Source organism: Dama dama, chromosome 2 (genome assembly GCF_033118175.1).
Source record: "Dama dama isolate Ldn47 chromosome 2, ASM3311817v1, whole genome shotgun sequence".
NCBI classification, from domain to species: Eukaryota; Metazoa; Chordata; class Mammalia; order Artiodactyla; family Cervidae; genus Dama; species Dama dama.
This window is the reverse complement of record NC_083682.1, coordinates 40982077-41002176: the sequence shown is the minus strand read 5'-3', so window position 1 is coordinate 41002176 and position 20100 is coordinate 40982077. Positions and strand designations below refer to the sequence as shown.

The 20100-nt window shown below is 41.5% G+C and overlaps 1 protein-coding gene across 2 annotated transcripts in view; it reads right to left on the bottom strand.

Moving 5' to 3' along the window:
• Positions 1 to 19808, bottom strand: part of CCDC81 (coiled-coil domain containing 81) — a 38568-nt gene extending 18760 nt beyond the window's left edge. The window contains exons 1-6 of one of the 2 annotated variants that reach the window (XM_061158528.1): positions 19730 to 19808; positions 13895 to 13956; positions 11067 to 11223; positions 9511 to 9767; positions 3991 to 4070; positions 760 to 881 (exon numbers count right to left, since the gene is read on the bottom strand). In XM_061158528.1, the coding sequence (XP_061014511.1) occupies positions 760 to 881; positions 3991 to 4070; positions 9511 to 9767; positions 11067 to 11223; positions 13895 to 13956; positions 19730 to 19808 (757 nt within the window). Of the gene's footprint in view, positions 1 to 759; positions 882 to 3990; positions 4073 to 9510; positions 9768 to 11066; positions 11224 to 13894; positions 13957 to 19729 lie in introns of both variants that reach the window. The other variant, XM_061158529.1, reaches the window with a different exon arrangement.
• Positions 19809 to 20100: the final 292 nt, after the last annotated feature.

Below are 20100 nucleotides of genomic sequence, written 5' to 3'. Positions count from 1 at the left end.
AGGTGGGAGGCGGGTTCAGGATGGGAGGACACATGTATACCTGTGGCCTGTTCATATTGATGTATGGCAAAACCATCACAATATTGTAAAATAATTATCCTCCAATTAAAATAGATTAAATAAAAACAATTAATAGATTTCACAAGACAGGATCTCTGCTTCTCTTGAAAAATTAGGCAATTTGCTACCACTTGGCTTACATTTCCACAAATCAATAATCTGCTAGAGGAATAAGTCTCCAAGTATATAGTCTGGCAACCCCTGGGAATCCCTAGGAGTCTTTCAAAAAGTCTTTGAAGTCCTAGGATTTTCCTCACATGCCTCAACCAAAACAATATATTACAACAGATTATATGATGAGACAGATATGAGAATCTGCTCTCTTCTATAAATCCAGGTGTCAAAGATGTAAAACTACCACTCTTCATTTTTCATAAAAAATATTGATGCTAACATGTCTCCCTACCATGTGACATCCAGCCCAGTTCATGAATTTATGTTACCTGCCTGGATCTTGCAGGCAGCTGAGTTTTGAGTAGTGGGGAGTCAGCAAAGAGATCACAGTCTTTAAGTCTGAGTGTCATAAAGTGGTTAGGGTGAGATACAGGATTCCGGGAATAGGAGATGTTTATTAGAGAGAAGAATACAGTGATTATTCACGAAATGAACTTTATTTTGGCCATCAGAGTTGCTAAGCAACATGGCTTGGCTCACAAGTAGTAAAGAGTCACAGATTATACCCAGAAATCAATGACCTACCTGGGACACCTTCTTCTTTGTCTGACTGGTCTTTTAATTTGTCCTTCCTCTGTCCATTCTGTCCATCTTCTTCTGCAATGGTCTCCATAGGTGGTTTGTTCTCCACCTCCTTGATCTCAATCCTGGGAATGAGCCAAGATGTGTCCATAGGCGAATGTGTAAATCTCTTAATTCTGAGAAGCAGCCAAGTGAGCTGATGGATTCTGAATGAAATAAGCTTACGTGTCTCAAGAGGGGGGAAGTGCTTTTATTCTCTGAGTATGAATCACGGACTCATTCTTTTTGGGGTTAAGCCTGGGAGCCAACCAAGACACTCCCCCACTATACTGAGGACCCCAAAGAAGCTCTTATTTAAACTGCTCTGAAGGCCTGGATTAAAGTTTCTGGGTTTTATTTCAGCTTGAATTTGTCTTTTCCAGCTCTCTAAGCAGATGCCACGGTCCTGAAATAGTGGATGGTGGCCACCGGATAACTTGGAGGCATGGATTCAGGGCCTGGTAGGCAGGGTATGCCCAGAAGTGAGCACGCCTCTCCTCCCTCTTTCTCCTCCTCACTGCTCCATCCTCTCCCCAGGCAAAAGTGGGGGGCTTACAAAGGCGAGGGGGAAGGGTTTGTTCAGTTGATGTGAGTAAGCGCAGCTTTTCTCCTGTCCCAGGAATGGGGTGCTGGGTTAGCGGTGGGAAGGAAAGGTGAGGTGGGCATGGTGCTTGCAGTGAATTCAGAGGCCAAGCTTCACATAAAGGAAACGCCTACAGTTGCGTTGACGATTCAAGTCCTCCGGTCCATTGCCAGGCTCTCCAATGGACAGAACCATCCATCTGTCCCTCAACCAACTGCAATTATTTCCCTCCTGGAGTGCTTAAGCCAAACTATGTCCAAGCGGACAGCCAAATTTGCCTCCCAAAATACAATCAAAATAAAATTATTTTGAATCCATGGATTTATTTTTAATGGGTAAGGCAACATGCTGCAGTGGAAACAGTACTGAGATAGTCTGGGGCCACGGTTTTATTTCTGACTTGGCCCCCCTGCTGTGTAATCATTTCATCTGGAAGATGAAGAGGCTGGACTAATTAGTCTTTAAGGCTTATTCTCTCACTCACGCTGATTATGCTGAGGTCTGTATCATATAGCTTTTCCAGGAAGGACTGGTTCCAAACCAACAAATGGAAGAGGATGTCACAGACATCCCCCCCGAAAAATGAGAAAATGCTCTGAGACACTGGTTACTATTTCCCAAACTTCCTTTACCCAAAATGCATAATAGTTAGTGGCACGGCAATTAAGATTAAAAATATGATGAAGAGCTCATAATGGAAATAAAACCAAACTGGAAATAAAACCCAAGTCTCCTGACTCCTATTGCAGTGCTTTTAATACTGCATCCTGAAACTGCAGATGTGACTGCAGCCATGAAATTAAAAGACGCTTGCTCCTTGGAAGAAAAGTTATGACCAACCTAGACAGCATATTAAAAAGCAGAGACATTGCTTTGCCAACAAAGGTCCATCTGTCAAAGCTATGGTTTTTCTAGTAGTCATGTATTGGTGTGAGAGTTGGACCATAAAGAAAGCTGAGAGATGAAGAATTGATGCTTTTGAACTATGGTGTTGGAGAAGACTCTTGAGAGTCCCTTGGACTGCAAGGAGATCCAACCAGTTCATCCTAAAGGAAATCAGTCCTGAATATTGATTGGAAGGACTGATGCTAAAGCTGAAGCTCCAATACTTTGGCCACCTGATGCAAAGAAATGACTCATTTGAAAAAACTCTGATGCTGAGAAAGATTGAAGGCAGGAGGAGAAGGGGATGACAGAGGATGAGATGGTTGGATGCCATCACTGGCTCAATGGACATGAGTTTGAGTGAACTCTGAGAGTTGGTGATGGACAGGGAGGCCTGGCGTGCTACAGTCCATGGGGTCTCAAAGAGTTGGACATGACTGAGCAATTGAACTAACTGAAGTGATACTTTACTTGTTAAAAAAAAAAAAAGAATTAAAACTACATGCTGAACACCTAAAACTAACATAACATTGCAAATGAACTATACTTCAAAAAAATTTTTAATTAAAAGTAGAATTAAAATTACAATTAATTTTGCTCCTTTATAAAATTATAATACATATCTCAAATGGTTGTAGTAAAGATTAAATGCAAGACTATTAAGAAAGTGCTTAACAATATCTGGCAACTAGTAAGTGCTCCATCAGTTCAGTTCAGTCGCTCAGTTGTGTCCGACTCTTTGCAACCCCATGAATCGCAACACGCCAGGCCTCCCTGTCCATCACCAACTCCCGGAGTTTACTCAAACTCATGTCCATCGAGTCAGTGATGCCATCCAGCCATCTCATTCTCTGTTGTCCCCTTCTCCTCCTGCCCCCAATCCCTCCCAGCATCAGGGTCTTTTCCAATGAGTCAACTCTTCGCGTGAGGTGGCCAAAGTACTGGAGTTTCAGCTTCAGCATCAGTCCTTCCAATGAACACCCAGGACAGATCTCCTTTAGGATGGACTGGTTGGATCTCCTAAGTGCTCCATGCTGCTGCTGCTGCTGCTAAGTCACTTCAATTGTGTCTGACTCTGTGCGACCCCACAAACAGCAGCCCACCAGGCTCCTCCATCCATGGGGTTTCCCAGGCAAGAGTACTGGAGTGGGGTGCCATTGCCTTCTCCTAAGTGCTCCATAGATGATTGCTATTATTATTGTATTATTATCATTGTTTTCATTATCATTATTATAATCAGCAGCATTTGCAGCCATTGGAGATGCTCACTATGCTGTTGGGGTGAAGCTGTACCTTGTCTTTCTAGCCCCTTCCATGGTAAAAATCAAATCTTAGGCAGCTGTTAGTCTAGAGTGCCTGATGAGGAAGGGACTAGGTCAGAGGAAGGGTTGAAAGGTAGAAGAAAGCCTAGTGGATGAGAAAAATTTTACTGATACATGCAAGGACTAAGGTTGGTGGGAGACAGTAAGAGAATTCCCAGGTAACCAAGAGTAGTTTTTTTTTTTTTTTTTTAAAGAGTATTCTAAGTGTCTGCTGTTTTTTAACTTAACTGCAGAAAGTGCACACAATAAACTCATTTGCTGGAACACTGAGAGAGAGAGAGCAAGAGAGAGCTGCACTAGATGGAGCATGAACTAGAAAACTCAGGTGCGAAACACTGTCCAATTCCATCAACAGGTCGGCAAGGATGGCCATGCCCGGAGGAACCTATGGAGGAAAGCACTGACCTTGGAAATGCAAGCACGCTGTTGGGTCGCTTCCCCACGTTCTCTCTGCTGGACAACACCGAATCCACCGTGTCAGGCCTCTGGGGACAGAGAGAAAGACAGGTGATACTGGGCTGTGGTCCAGGACACAGGCAATCAGAGCCACAGGCTGCTTGAAGGCCTCAGGCGACCATGATACTCTCCACTGTAATTTCTGCTTAGGGCTTAAAGTCTAGAGCTTAACATCCAATGAGGAATGACCTCATTTATCAAAGAAGTCACCTTGCTTGGTCCCATTCCAATTTCATTGATGCTGCCTTTTTTCTCAAACCATTTCCTCCTTGGAAACTTCCCTCAGGGTTGACGGTATCCTCATCTTTAAGAGGATAGCCAACTTCTTGAAACTCTCAGGAATATGAGCAAGCTGGCTAGTTCCACTCTTGACCCAAATAACTCTAAAACTGGGTAGTTGAGAGAAGGACTTTGGAGTCAGCCATCCTCATGTTTAAATCCCCACACTGCTAACAGCAAGAAGATCAAACCAGTCAATCCTAAAGGAAACCAACCCTGAATATTCTTTGGAAGGACTGATGCTGAACCTCCAATACTTTAGCCAGCTGATGCAAAGAGCTTACTCACTGGAAAAGCTCTGATGCTGGGTAAAGACTGAGGGAGAAAGGAGTGACAGAGGATGAGATGGTTGGATGGCATCACCGACTCAAGGGGCATGAGTTTGAGCAAGCTCCGGAAGATAGTGAAGGACAGGGAAGCCTGGCGTGCTGCAGTCCGTGGGGTCGCAAAGAGTCAGACATGATTGAGGGAATGAACAACAGCAGCTGTAAAGCTTTAGACCCTAGATATGTGGGATCAAATTCACAGGACTTTTAGGAGGTACTATATATAAGTGGTGAGCACATAAAAGCACTCCACAAATAGTGACCATTACAATTATTATATATAATATATATTTATTATAATCTATAAATTGTATCTGTAATGTAATTTATAAAATATTTAATAATTGTATATTATGTATAATAATCACATTATTAAATTATACTAGTATAGAATAACATATAAAATTATTCTTTTTGGATTAATGATCTGGTTGACAAAAGGCTTTGAAGGAGATTCTAAAGATCGAAGTTTTAAAAATATTTTGAGCTAAAGCAGCATCACTGAAACTATCACACAACCTCCTAAGAGAACTCTTCTACAAGACAGCACTCAGGTTTATGTTATGGATCATTTAGGGGAAAATCAGTCACTCTCACAACTTTACAGCAGTTTCCCGAAATGTGTTTTACAGGCATTAATGAATAATGACTCGACCTAAAGTTCCATGATTAAATACTTTCAGGCAGTTAAAGCCACTTCTTTCCAGCCAGACTTCTCAGGTCCTTTAACATACCTATGTGCTTTGGCCTACAGAGCTTTTTTTATAGGATATCCATCAAGAGCAGTTCTTATGGAAAACTTTCCTTAAAAGGTACATCTTAGAGTACAGCGGGCCAGTTAAAGCATTATCCTGTCTTTTAAACATGTATCGAAGCTTGCAAAGTTCTGCAGCATCCCTGAGGGTGAGAGAACAGTACTTTGGCCTTGTTTCTGATTTTGCAAATCCTGCCTGTGTTTTAATGAAAACGAAAGGGTGATACTCATGTGTGTGCGTCTCCACTCTGCACACACAGGGTTGGCATCCCTCTGAGCCATCCTGTATGAAGCCAGGATGTGGAGAAAACACCATGGGCCTAAGTATGCATGACTCCATCTCCTAAACCCCCAACCCAGAGCACCACAAAAGGAGAAATTAGAAGGGAGAATTAAACCGTATTTACAACATTTCCTTTCATAGCTTTTTCATTTAAAAAAGAAAGTCAGCACCATGACCAAGTGGGCTTTATCCCAGGAATGCAAGGATTCTTTAATATCCGCAAATCAATCAATGTAATACACCACATTAACAAATTGAAAGATAAAAACCATATGATTATCTCAATAGATGCAGAGAAAGCCTTTGACAAAATTCAACACTCATTTATGATTAAAACTCTCCAAAAAGCAGGAATAGAAGGAACATACCTCAACATAATAAAAGCTATATATGACAAACCCACAGCAAGCATCACCCTCAATGGTGAAAAATTGAAAGCATTTCCCCTGAAATCAGGAACAAGACAAGGGTGCCCACTCTCACCACTACTATTCAACATAGTGTTGGAAGTTCTGGCCACAGCAATCAGAGCAGAAAAAGAAGCAAAAGGAATCCAGATAGGAAAAGAAGAAGTGAAACTCTCACTGTTTGCAGATGACATGATCCTCTACATAGAAAACCCTAAAGACTCTACCAGAAAATTACTAGAGCTAATCAATGAATATAGTAAAGTTGCAGGATATAAAATTAACACACAGAGACCCCTTGCATTCCTATATACTAACATTGAAAAAACAGAAAGAGAAATTAAGGAAACAATACCATTCACCATTGCAACAAAAAGAATAAAATACTTAGGAGTATATCTACCTAAAGAAACAAAAGACCTATACATAGAAAACTATAAAACACTGATGAAAGAAATCAAAGAGGACACAAACAGATGGAGAAACATACCGTGTTCATGGATTGGAAGAATCAATATTGTCAAAATGGCTATTCTACCCAAAGCAGTCCATAGATTCAATGCAATCCCTATCAAGCTACCAACGGTATTTTTCACAGAACTAGACCAAAGAATTTCACAATTTGTATGGAAATACAAAAAACCTCGAATAGCCAAAGTAATCTTGAGAAAGAAGAATGGAACTGGAGGAATCAACCTGCCTGACTTCAGACTCTACTACAAAGCCACAGTCATCAAGACAGTATGGTACTGGCACAAAGACAGAAATATAGATCAATGGAACAGAATAGAAAGCCCAGAGATAAATCCACGAACCTATGGACACCTTATCTTTGACAAAGGAGGCAAGAATATACAATGGAAAAAAGACAACCTCTTTAACAAGTGGTGCTGGGAAAACTGGTCAACCACTTGTAAAAGAATGAAACTAGAACACTTTCTAACACCATACACAAAAATAAACTCAAAATGGATTAAAGATCTAAATGTAAGACCAGAAACTATAAAACTCCTAGAGAACATAGGCAAAACACTCTCCGACATAAATCACAGCAAGATCCTCTATGACCCACCTCCCAGAATATTGGAAATAAAAGCAAAACTAAACAAATGGGACCTAATGAAACTTAAAAGCTTTTGCACTACAAAGGAAACTATAAGTAAGGTGAAAAGACAGGCCTCAGATTGGGAGAAAATAATAGCAAATGAAGAAACAGACAAAGGATTAATCTCAAAAATATACAAGCAACTCCTGAAGCTCAATTCCAGAAAAATAAATGACCCAATCAAAAAATGGGCCAAAGAACTAAACAGACATTTCTCCAAAGAAGACATACAGATGGCTAACAAACACATGAAAAGATGCTCAACATCACTCATTATTAGAGAAATGCAAATCAAAACCACAATGAGGTACCATTACACGCCAGTCAGGATGGCTGCTATCCAAAAGTCTACAAGCAATAAATGCTGGAGAGGGTGTGGAGAAAAGGGAACCCTCTTACACTGTTGGTGGGAATGCAAACTAGTACAGCCGCTATGGAAAACAGTGTGGAGATTTCTTAAAAAACTGGAAATAGAACTGCCATATGACCCAGCAATCCCACTTCTGGGCATACACACTGAGGAAACCAGATCTGAAAGAGACACGTGCACCCCAATGTTCATCGCAGCACTGTTTGTAATAGTTAGGACATGGAAGCAACCTAGATGCCCATCAGCAGATGAATGGATAAGGAAGCTGTGGTACATATACACCATGGAATATTACTAGGCGTTAAAAAGAATTCATTTGAACCAGTCCTAATGAGATGGATGAAACTGGAGCCCATTATACAGAGTGAAGTAAGCCAGAAAGATAAAGAACATTACAGCATACTAACACATATATATGGAATTTAGAAAGATGGTAACAATAACCCTATATGCAAAACAGAAAAAGAGACACAGAAGTACAGAACAGACTTTTGAACTCTGTGGGAGAAGGTGAAGGTGGGACATTTCAAAAGAACAGCATGTCAGCTATCTATGGTGAAACAGATCACCAGCCCAGGTGGGATGCATGAGACAAGTGCTCCAGCCTGGTGCACTGGGAGGACCCAGGGGAATCAGGTGGAGAGGGAGGTGGGAGCGGGGATCGGGATGGGGAATACGTGTAAATCCATGGCTGATTCATATAAATGTATGACAAAACCCACTGAAATGTTGTGAAGTGATTGGCCTCCAACTAATAAAAAAAAAAAAAGAAAAAAAAAGAAAGTCAGGCTTTTGTTCTTATGGGTCACAAGATGATATCACATTCATGATAATCCAATTCATCCATACCAAGTTAGTACATTCAGATTCAATTAGTTCTCATCAAGGACCTACTTGTATATATAGCACCTAGAACTCTGCTCAATGCTCTGCGGCAGCCTGGATGGGAGGGGAGTTTGGAGGAGAATGGATACATGTGTATGTGTGGCTGAGTCCCTTTGCTGTTCCCCTGAAACTATCACAACATTGTCAATCAGATATACCCCAATACAAAATAAAAGGTTTAAAAACAAGTTTCAGCTAGCCCTGCTGAATGACTGTTTCACTGCCTCCTGAAAGTCTGCAGTGTCCAACTGAGCACAAAGGTCACACTAGCTATAACAGTTAATGGTGAGGGGCCAACTATGAAACGTCTTCTAAACGATGCAAATTAAAAGCCGAGTATACACTTCTATGACTTGAATTAGATTTTTCTGTAGACTTTCATTAAAATAAAATAGTGTAATCAGCACAAAAAGAGTAATTAGGAAGTCTTGGCTTAAATTTCAGTTCCACTGCTGAACTCCCAGACTTCAGGTTCCCACACAACCTCTCTGAACCCCATTTTTCTCACTGGTAAAATCAGGATAATAATTCTGGTTTTATAATGTCTTGGGACTCAAGTGAAATAATATATGTAGAAAAAAACTTTTTAAACTATAAGGTACTATCTTATAAAAGGATCATAATTACGAGTTTCTACTACTGTTTATAATTTTTCAGCTGGCACTGACACAAAACTCAGCTCCTTAACCCTTCTAACATTTTTGTCAAAGATAAACATCCATAAACAAGCCCTTCTTTGACTTGGAGAACGGCCATTTAAAATATGTCAACCTCGTTACTGTTGTTGCTTTAGTCGCTAAGTCCTGTCTGACTCTTTACGACCCCCTGGATTGTAGCCCACCAGGTCCCTCTGTCCATGGGATTTTCCAGGTAAGAATACTGGAGTGGGTTGCCATCTCCGCCTCCAGGGGATCTTCCCGACCCAGGGATTGAACCCGCCTCTCCTGCTTTGGCGGGCAGATTCTTTACCACTGAGCCACCAGGGAAGCCCTTGTCAGTCTTAAAGATCACACATTTACAGATTCAGAAAGGGGTTAGGAGAAGGAAAACATTAATTTACATTTGCTAGGGCTTTTGCCAAAGCCCCGCTTCCATCCATTGTACAAAGGAAGTCCTTATAGAATCTCATCTTGACTTTACTGTCTTTGATCACGAGGACCCCGATTCCTTTGAATGTAAATTCCACATTTTGTTTGATGGAAATGGATCGTGATAAAAAAAGCAGCGTCTCCTTCACACATCCTTCCACTATATCTCTGCTAAATGGACCCTCCAAGGATATCATGACAAAATTAAGTGGAACTATTGGGATATCACCTAGACGAGAAAAGACAGTTGGGGTGAGAGGAAAGAATTAGAGATTATAACAAAGACATATCATACACACTCACAAATAATCACTTGATTCTCACTTAATACTTAGAACTGTACCTGTGAAACCTGTAGTTGTACTCTATTCATAGATAATGCTCAATTAAATTTTCCCTAAAAGTAGAATATTTTTGCTCAGAATAAGAACAATTAGCTTTCTAAACAGTGCTCCAGACAAGCTTTTCATTTTCTTTTGTTGAAAGAGAAAGCCCACACAAAGCAATGAAGACCCAGTGCAGTCAAAAATAAATAAATAAATTTTTCAATGGTTGAAAAATTCATCAAATTTACCATATAGAATACAGGCATAAAATTCTAAGTATAGCTTGTTGGTATTTGTTTTTCCGATACATCATTTTTCAGTAGAAAGTTACTCTGCAAATTAACTTTCAGAGATGTTAACATAAAGGCAAGTTCCAGCCTTTTCACCTTGTCAGTATTGGGGGTAGACGAACTCTCTTAACCCAGATATAAGCCTGATGCAGGAGGGCATGATAAGAAAGGTCAAAAGGAACACAACCAAAAATTAGGAGGGAACCCCGCCCCATCCCAAGTAACCAGAGCAGGTATCACACAAAGCCACACTCTGAAACTGGAATCCAAGTATCCTGGGGAAGGTGTCATGTCTCCCCTCATGTCTCTAGCACCTGGGACAAGGCCTGCCATGTCCTTGGCCCTCAGTTAATATTCATGGAAGGGAAGAAGGAAGGAGGGAAAAGAAGGAGGGAGGGAGGGAATAAGGAAGCAAAGGAAAGAAGGAAGATTTTAGGATGTGAGAGGTGTATAAGGTATTAAGTCTTTACAGAATTATTAACCTTCTATCAACTTTTAAATTTCAATGATTTAGATGATATGCAATAGAAACACCGTTGATCTTTTCCCAGTTGATATTAACTGTGATTCTTCCAACCAGTGACCCTAATTAACTTTCTCTTCTTTATAACCACTTTTAATTTCTTAGATCTGAAATATGAATAAAAATCTGTATGACTCAATGCTGTGGCTTTTATATAAATTTGCCTTGATGTCACATCCAGCTTTGAGCTACTGAGGTTGAAAATGACCTGCAAGAAGCTTGTATATTATTCCCTACTTCAGACCCTCCTTCTGACAAAGGTACCACATGAAGAGAGAGCTTCTCAAAGCAGAAACCAGTAAAGCAACAACTGGCCAAGCATTGCCCTTTCATTTTCATCCCCAGGCTAGTCACATTCTGGGAAAGTCTTTAAAATAAAATCTATTTACCAGGAGTATATATTCTGTTTTGTTTGAGTCCATGGATCTGTACTAACTTCTCTGCCATGATAAACACGGGCCTCTGAATTAGGAAAAACTTCTTGTTTCCCACCTCAAGCTTTTGTCTCATGAAAGTGAAAGTTCCAAGTCCTGGAATCTGAACTCCCTGAAAAGACAAAGGGAAAAAAAAAAAAGCAACAAAGAGAATTCACTGAAATGTAAAGAAAAATAATCCTTAGCACTGTTATCCCAAAGCACATTAAGCAATTAAGCGTGTGCCTTAAAATTCAATGCTCTTTATGACCCATTACAGATTAGTACTTCATGACTGTAAGTTTTCAAAGACGTATAAAATATAATATCTCAATCCATAGTGTTTTTCTGACCCGTCATCTCCATATCATTCAGAGGCTGTGAGGACTAAGAAGACATGTATGGGGATTTCCCTGGTGGTCCAGTGGGTGAGACCCTGTGGTCCCAGTGGAGGGGCTGTATCCCACATGTCACTACTAAGACCTGGCATAGTCAAATAAACAAATATATATGTTTTTAAAATGTATGGATGCCATAGCTGCTTTTAATCTTTATCTAAGATTACTCTTGTCCTAAAAAGAGATGGAAATACCAGACCACCTTACCTGCCTCCTGAGAAATCTATATGCAGGTCAAGAAGCAATAGTTAGAACCAGACATGAAACAATAGATTGGTTCCAAATCGGGAAAGGAGTACATCAAGGCTGTATACTGTCATCCTGTTTATTTAACTTATATGCAGAGTACATCATGCGAAATGCTGGGCTGGATGAAGCACAAGCTGGAATCAAGATTACTGGGAGAAATATCAATAACCTCAGATACACAGATGATACCATCTTCATGGCAAAAAGCGAAGAAGAACTAAAGAGCCTCTTGATGAAAGTGAAAGAAGAGAGTGAAAAAGCTGCCTCTTGATGAAAGTGAAAGAAGAGAGTGAAAAAGTTGGCTTAAAACTCAACATTCAGAAGACTTAAGATCATGGCATCTGGTCCCATGACTTCATGGCAAATAGATGGGGTTACAGTGACAGACTTTATTTTGGGGGCTTCAACATCACTGCAGATGGTAACTGCAGCCATGAAATTAAAAGACACTTGCTCCTTGGAAGAAAAGCTATGACCAACCTAGACAGCATATTAAAAAGCAGAGACAACAAACGTCCATCTAGTTAAAGCTATAGTTTTTCCAGTAATCATGTATGGATATGAGAGTTGGAATATAAAAAAAGCTGAGTGCTGAAGAATTGATGCTTTTGAACTGTGATGTTGGAAAAGACCCTTGAGAGTCCCTCGGACTGCAAGGAGATCCAACCAGTCCATCCTAAAGGAGATCAGTCCTGGGTGTTCATTGGAAGACTGATGCTGAAGCTGAAACTCCAGTACTTTGGCCACATCACCAACTCAATGGGCATGAGTCTGAGCAGGCTCTGGGAGGTGGTGATGCACAGGGAAGCCTGGCGTGCTGCAGCCCATGGTGTCTCAAAGAGTCAGACACGACTGAGCGACTGAACTGAACTGACTGAAATTGTGTGACATTTTCAATTTTAATCCCTTGCCATCAGGGGGAGAGAATTTCTGCTTCCTCATTTTCTTTCTCTTTGTTAAAAAATGTTTATCTATTTATTTACTTGTCTGCACCAGATCTTTAGTTGTGGCACACAGGGTCTTGATCTTTGCTGCAGCATATGTGATCTTTTAGTTATCACATGTGGGATCTAGAACCCTAAACAGGAATCAAACCCAAGCCCCTGGCATTGGGAGCATGGAGGATTAACCACTGGACCACCAGGGAAGTCCCCCTCATTCTTTATGGTAGGTTTAATGTCCCTCACTTAAAATCAGACAACCCAAAACATCCAAGATACGTGCTGCAGTGTGGTGATCTTGGTTGATGCACAGAAGCAAAAGATTTTGGCTCTCACTCTAGGTCTCTGTCTTCCTGGAAACATACGTCAAAGGTTACAAAGTCAAATGCTACAGAAGCCAAGAAAGGATGCAAGGGAGTGAAGGTACTGAGCCAAAGAATGTGATGGCTAAGGAGTGCATGCCCCATCTAAAGGGGAGAGACCCTTGTCAGCTTCAGCCAAGTGTCACATGTACTGAACAAAAACTGATTTTGTTAATCGGCTGATTTTTCAAGAAAAAAAAATAAAAAATTTGTACAAGCTCTCCCAATTTTAAGTTCTGATGACTAATTCAAATTATCAGATCAAACAAAATAGATTTCAAGGATGAATTCAGATCAAAGGCTGTCATATCGGGACCTCTGAGTAGGATATAAATGTTTCACAATATCCCAGCACCCTTCAAACTCCCAACATCTCTGTTCAGCTCTATGGCATCCAAACTCAAGACTTGATGGGAAGAAATAGCCCAGCCCTGGACAAAGGTTCTCATTTTTGGCAAGTAGAGTTCAGCCCCTGACTGCCTTCTTACATTTCAATTAAAATCCCTGCAAGGAGGCAAGACAAGAAGCATCATATCCTTCTATAGCCACACCAGAACCACCAGGTCACAGATGAACAGAACTCATCTGCTTCCTCTAGACACACCTGGACTGATCAGCAATACAATTCCTATCACTGGAACAGCAGAACTTTCACATGTGTTAGCTAAGGGTGAAATCCATGTCTGCTAAATCTACCAACCACAAGTCCCAAGTGTGAGCATCATAAAATCCCAAGACTGCAGGTTACACTGGATGGCTCTAAAATCTGCTATCTTGCTCCCAGCAAAACTACTGGAGACTAAAGAGGAAACATTCTTTGATGTCCTATATTAAAATTAAAGTATAAATCTTACCTTGTGTAAGGATAGCTGCCGTTCCACAAATTCTGACACATTTCCCCAAATAGTAGAAACTTCTGAAATCCAAGGTGAATAAAATATAATGTATGAATAATTCATGAAAGCACACCTGTGATAGTATCTTTGTGCTGGTAAACAAAAATGTGATATGAAATACAGAATAAATAATTTGTATTATTTAATTAATAAATAATAATTACTAATTAATTAAAATCAACAGAAAATAAACTCACTCCCCAAAGTTAGTTTTCCTAATAAGCAAAGTTTACTCCCTTTAAATTCCAAAAATGTGAAAGAGGAGGCGAAAGAGAAAGAAAAGGAGGAGGGAAGGGGGAGAAAATCTTTCTAGAATAAAGGGAAATGTCACACCTTGCCCTTTATTCTATAAATATAGTTGTTAGTTGTGTGATCCCATGGACTGTAGCCTGCTAGACCTCTCTGTCTCTGGAATTCTCCAGACAAGAATACTGGAGTGGGTAGCCATTCCCTTCTCCAGGGGATCTTCCTTACCCAGGGATCAAACCCAGGTCTCCTGCATTACAGGCAGATTCTTAACCATCTGAGTTAACCTAGTGTTATCTAGCCTTTTCTTTATATATATATATATATATATGTATTTATGTGGGTGTGCTGAATCTCAGTTGCAGCACAAGGGATCTTGAATCTTCATCGAGGAGTGTGGAACCTTTAGCTGTGGCACGCACGATCTTTTTTTAGTTGTGGCTTGTGAACTCTTAGTTGCAGTATGTGGGATCTAGTTCCCGACCAGGGATCGAACGAGGGCCCCCTGCAGTGTGAACATGGAGTCTTAGCCACTGGACCACCAGGGAAGTCCCTAATCTAGGCTTTTCTTAATGACCCATTCAATGAGCTTCTAAGAGTCTACACCGTGCCATTTGATTAACATGAACCTTCATTCTCACACCATTCCATAATACAGGAAGGAGGCCAGGGGCCACTAAGGCATGAAAGACCATTGTCTGTACATTACTGTCTCTGCACTTCTATTTTTGCTTCATTCTTGACTGCTTTTCACTCTCCGTAGTCACCACTGGACTCTGGCTGTCACTCCTCTCTGCTTCGAACAGTCTGCAGGCTCCCCACCCAGTCTTAATTCACTGCTTCTGACCAGCTGTGCTCCTGATTTCAACAAATATACTAACGGTATGTCTAAAACAATGACTTTTAAAAACAGACTTTTGGGTAAGGGCCCAACAGGCTTTACTTTGAATTGGGAAATAGACTTCACACTCTCTACTTTGATCAGAGGGAGGCCTTCTATGCTTATTTTCTTATTCTGAGCTATGATTCAGAAAAGCCATGGTAGAAAAGTAAGTAGTTGTCAATTACTAAAGTGTTAATGTATGATATGAAGGAATACTCTGGATAAGACTAATACTCATAAATATAGAAAACCATGTCTGTGTTGACATTTCCATTCCAAACTTAGTCATGAGTTTATTACAGATATTTTCCACTAGTGAACTCTCTCTGCAAATCAAAAGAGTGCTGTGTTTTAATTCTCAAAAGAAAGGATCAAGAACAGTGGCAAATACCAGCTTGTCACTTCATGGCATAGATGCAGTTGGGCACAAAAACCCATTCTTTCCCTATTTTAGAAACTGCTTGATTTACTCTTGTAATTGTTTTCCCTAATGGTTTAAACAACTACCTAAAGCGGAAAATTGCACTCATTTAATCCTGTATATCAGGGTTATAAATATTTTTATTAATATGCCAGAGCATGAACAGGATAGGCAACGAGAAGTAGCAGTGACTCTTAAGGGCTTCCCTGATGCTCAGCAGGTAAAGAATCCACCTGCAATGCAGGAGACACAGGAGACACCAGTTTGATCCTGAGAGGGTGACAGGCAGGAAGGCTGCAAGAGGAAACAGGCTGCAAGTGTCAGATGGTTTTTACCTCTCTCTTAAGCAGCAGGAGTAAACAAGTGTCAGAGTTTTTTCCCTCCCCTATACAAAAAGGAGGTTTCTCTTAAAATTCTGTGTTGCCCTGATGACACCTAGTTTCACCTGAACTTAACTTTTCTCAAACCTGGAGCTAACCAATGTGTTTTTCTTATGGAAATATTTTTCTCAAGCTGTGTTAATGAACTATGTACTTACTCTAGACTCTGTCTTAATCCAAGTCAGTTCTGCTTAAGACTCAGAATTAATAAGGGCTCAACAAACCAGTATGTTTTACTCATACATTGTTCTCCTGATCTATGTTAATGAAACTGTACATTTATTTGGAAACCTGCCTTTCTTCAAGATTCATGTCAATCATTTTATTGACTGGGATGACTCACCTTGAGCCAATGTTATCTCAAAATGCATGTTGTGGGTGAGGGGCCTGGTGCCAGTTTTCAGACATTCCTTTCTCTAACTAGCAGCCTGCTGGTAGCTATATAACACCCAGCTAAAGACTAGCGGGGGGCGGGGAGGGCACTCTTTCTGCCCCTTCTGATGTCTATGTCAGAAGCTTTCTCTATCTCTTGTATACCTTAATAAAACTTTATTACACGAAAGCTCTGAGCGGTCAAGCCTCGTCACTGGCCCCAGATTGGACTCCTCTCCTCCAGAGGCCAAGAATCCCAGCGTCTTTCACGGCTCAGCAACAGCCTTTCAAACCCTGGGTCGGGAAGCTCCCCTGAAGGAGGAAATGGTAACCCACTCCAGTATTCTTGCTGAAAAATCCTATAGACAGAGGAGCCCGGCGTACTACAGTACCGAGTCGGACACGATAGAGCATGCCTGCACGGATGGAAGTGATTCTCATAAGCCTCGAGGAACAAGTTGGGTGATGGAAACTCACTCACCAAGAAAACTAGGGCCGCATGCTACAGCGAGCTGAATGCCAATTCTGCCCTTCACTCTGAATCATGGATGTACAATTAGTTAAATATACTCAAGTATTCCTTCTACCTTTTCCCATTCTACCGTATTTCCCACTCCTCCTCACTCCTACAGACAAAAGAATTCTGTCTGCTGCTGGCTGCTAAGAATTAACAGTCTCAACTGTTTCCTGAATTCAAATTTTCATCATGACTAAAAATATTTAATTCACTAATGATATAGAATCTCAGTAACCAGACCTACATGAAGACTTTTCAAAGTCAAAACTGTTAAGCCTTTCCCCTAGACTCATGATATGCAGCTCACATTTCAGGAAAACAATCTATACCAAAGTGAAATGATTTCATTAGGGCCAGGAGAAATTGTATAGCTGGCAACCAGACCCTACTGAAAAGACCTGACTGAGCTTAATTAGAAATGTGAAGATCCTCTTTCCTCATTTGAAAGATACATTCAAGTCCAACTGTGTCATTTTACCCTATAAAATTGAATGGGGTGGGGGTAGGGGGCCTCCCTAGTGGCACAGAGGATAAGAATCTGTTTGCCAATGCAGGAGACCCGGTTTCGATCCCTGATCTGGGAAGATCCCACATGCCATGGGACAGCTAAGCCCATGGACTACAACTACTGAGCCAATGCTCTAGAGCTAGGGAGCTGCAACTACTGAGCCCATATATTGCAACTACTGCAGTCTGTGGGCTTCGCTTGTGGCTCAGCTGGTAAAGAATCCGCCTGCAATGAGGGAGACCTGGGTTCGATCCCTGGGTTGGGAAGATCCCCTGGACAAGGGAAAGGCTATCTACTCCAGTATTCTGGCCTGGAGAATTCCATGGACTATATAGTCCATGGGGTCGCAAAGAGTAGGACACGACTGAGCAACTTTCACTTCACTTCACTTCCCTTCACTGGCGTCTGCACACCCTAGAGCCTGTGCTCAGAAACAAGAGAAGCCACCACAGTGAGAAGCTCCCGTGCTGCCCGTAGGAAGCGGCCCCCACTCGCTGCAACTAGAGAAGAGCCCACGAGTGATGCAGACCTGGCACAGTCAGAAATAAATAAATAAAACAATAATTTCTTAAAAATCTAATGGGCAAAGTCTTATAAAAGCAGAGTTTATTATTCTAAGCTGAAATTTGATGTTTTTCACTGAAGGAAAAGGAAAACATGTACATCATTTCCTTCAGGAAGCTTTAAGCCCCTGTAATTCAAATGGAACAGACCTGGAAATCTTGCAGACTGTGATTTCTAACTTTGATTTTTTTTTCCATACTCCAAAGTGTCAGGAAAAGAATCACTAAATCTCAAAAGAAAAATACTTCTAATCCAGTCTAAAAAGCAAATTAAAGAATATGCTACTTTTATATTTTTAGGAACGCTGAGGTTATTATTAATTCTGACCAAACACTGAAATACCAAGAACCACAAGAAATCATCCCTGGATGTACCTTCCATATTCAATTCAACCTTCATTTAACTTCAGATTCTAAACATCTTGTGCATTCAAAACCATATTTTTAAACACAATGCCAAATGTTATTCCAGGTAGGAACACTTTATCTTATATATAATCATTATTTTAAAAAAAAGACCAAGTGCCCATTATGTATATTACAGAATAATATATACTTGAAATAGATACTAATATCGAAAGGAAAAGATAAGTCTCCTAAATTTATAAAACTAAAATACTGGTATACAAACAGAGCAGATTATTACAGAGTGATTTAGACAAGGAAACATATTCCCAGAGCACAGTGCAGGGGAAAGGCCACACGGTGCTGCGTGTCTGAAGACCTACAGCCTTCCCACCTCCACGGATTGCTCACTGGGTAGTCTTCAATAGTTTCAACCAATTCACATCTGTAAAATGATGACGGTTCCCTCTAAGTACTATTATTGTTGCTGAGTTGCTCAGTCGTGTCCAACTCTTTTGTGACCCCACGGACTGTACCCCACCAGGCTCCTCTGTCCTTGGGATTTCCCAGGCGAAATGCCTGGCATGGGTTATCACAACTACCGAGCCCTCGGGCTGCAACCACTGAAGTCGGTTCGCCTAGAGCCTGTGCTCTGCAACGGGAGAAGAAGCGCCATGAGAAGCCCGAGAACCGCAACAAAGAGTAACCCCTGCTCGCCACAGCTAGAGAAAGCCCGGGCAAAGCAATGAAGACCCAGTGCCACCAAAAATAAAAAATTTAAATAAAAAAAAAAACCTCAGTGTCACTTTGGAGTTACTCTTCTAAGAAACTTTCTAACCAAGCCTGGCAACTTTTCTACAGAAGATGTCAAGTTTTCTTCCAAACACCCACTTCTCTTTTTTAATCTTTTTTTGTTTTTTTTTTAACTTTCTTGGCTGCCACAGGCAGCAGGCGGTACCTCACTTCCCCAGCCAGGGATGGAATCCATTCACCCACTCCCCTCGCTGAAGAAGCCCAGAGTCTTAACCACTGGACCACCAGGGCAGTCGCTTGATCTCACTTTCTTAACACAACCCGGAGATACCATGGGCAGCAAAAGTAGCCTTGCCTTTGCGGGCATTCTGAGAAGGAGCCGTGTGCTATGGTTGTTTGTAGCCAGCATTTATTGAGACTTACTCCGCGCTAGTCCCTGCGTGTACATAATCTCATTTAATAAAAACGCCCTCAGCTGGCCCCTTTCGCTCATTAAAGAAGTCAATAAACAAAAGTGTCTTAAGACCCAGTGCTCCCAAGTGCAGGCGGTCTGGGTTCCATCCCTGGTCAAGAAAGTCCCTCCCACACCGAGCAAGTGAGTTAGCAAGGGGCAACTAAGACCCAGCGCAGCTAAAGAAATGGAAAGAGTCTTCGGACGTCCACGTGAGTCGGCTGTGATTACCAGCTGCTTGACAAGGCAGCACGGGCCCTTCAAGGCCCTCCCGAGACGGGGGATAGGGAAAGCCCTTAGCTTTGCCCCAGTCAGGTAAAGGTTCGTCCCCAGCCCCCGGCCCCTGTCGCTTACCCTCCTGGGTCAGCGAGGGCAGCGTGGGCAGCAGATGCCTGCCGACGTCCTGCAGCGAAGGGAGGATGGTGTCCAGCATCTCCGGTCCCCTGTCGGCTGGATGCTGCGTCTTTTCTTCTTTAGATGGAGTTTACACCAACGTGGTTGTCCCACTCTCCAGCCCCCCTAACCTGGGGAATTTGGATGTACCTTAAGAATTACCAAATCTTGATTTTTTCTTTCTTTCTTAAACGTTTTTTTTCTTGCCGTCCCCTACCCCCCACCCCCAACTCTGGCTCTCCCTGAAAGGTGCCCACCACAGGAACTCAGAGAGCTGTTCGGCACTTGAATTAAAAAGCGCAAATCCAAGCTCTGGGGACGTCTAGGAGGCC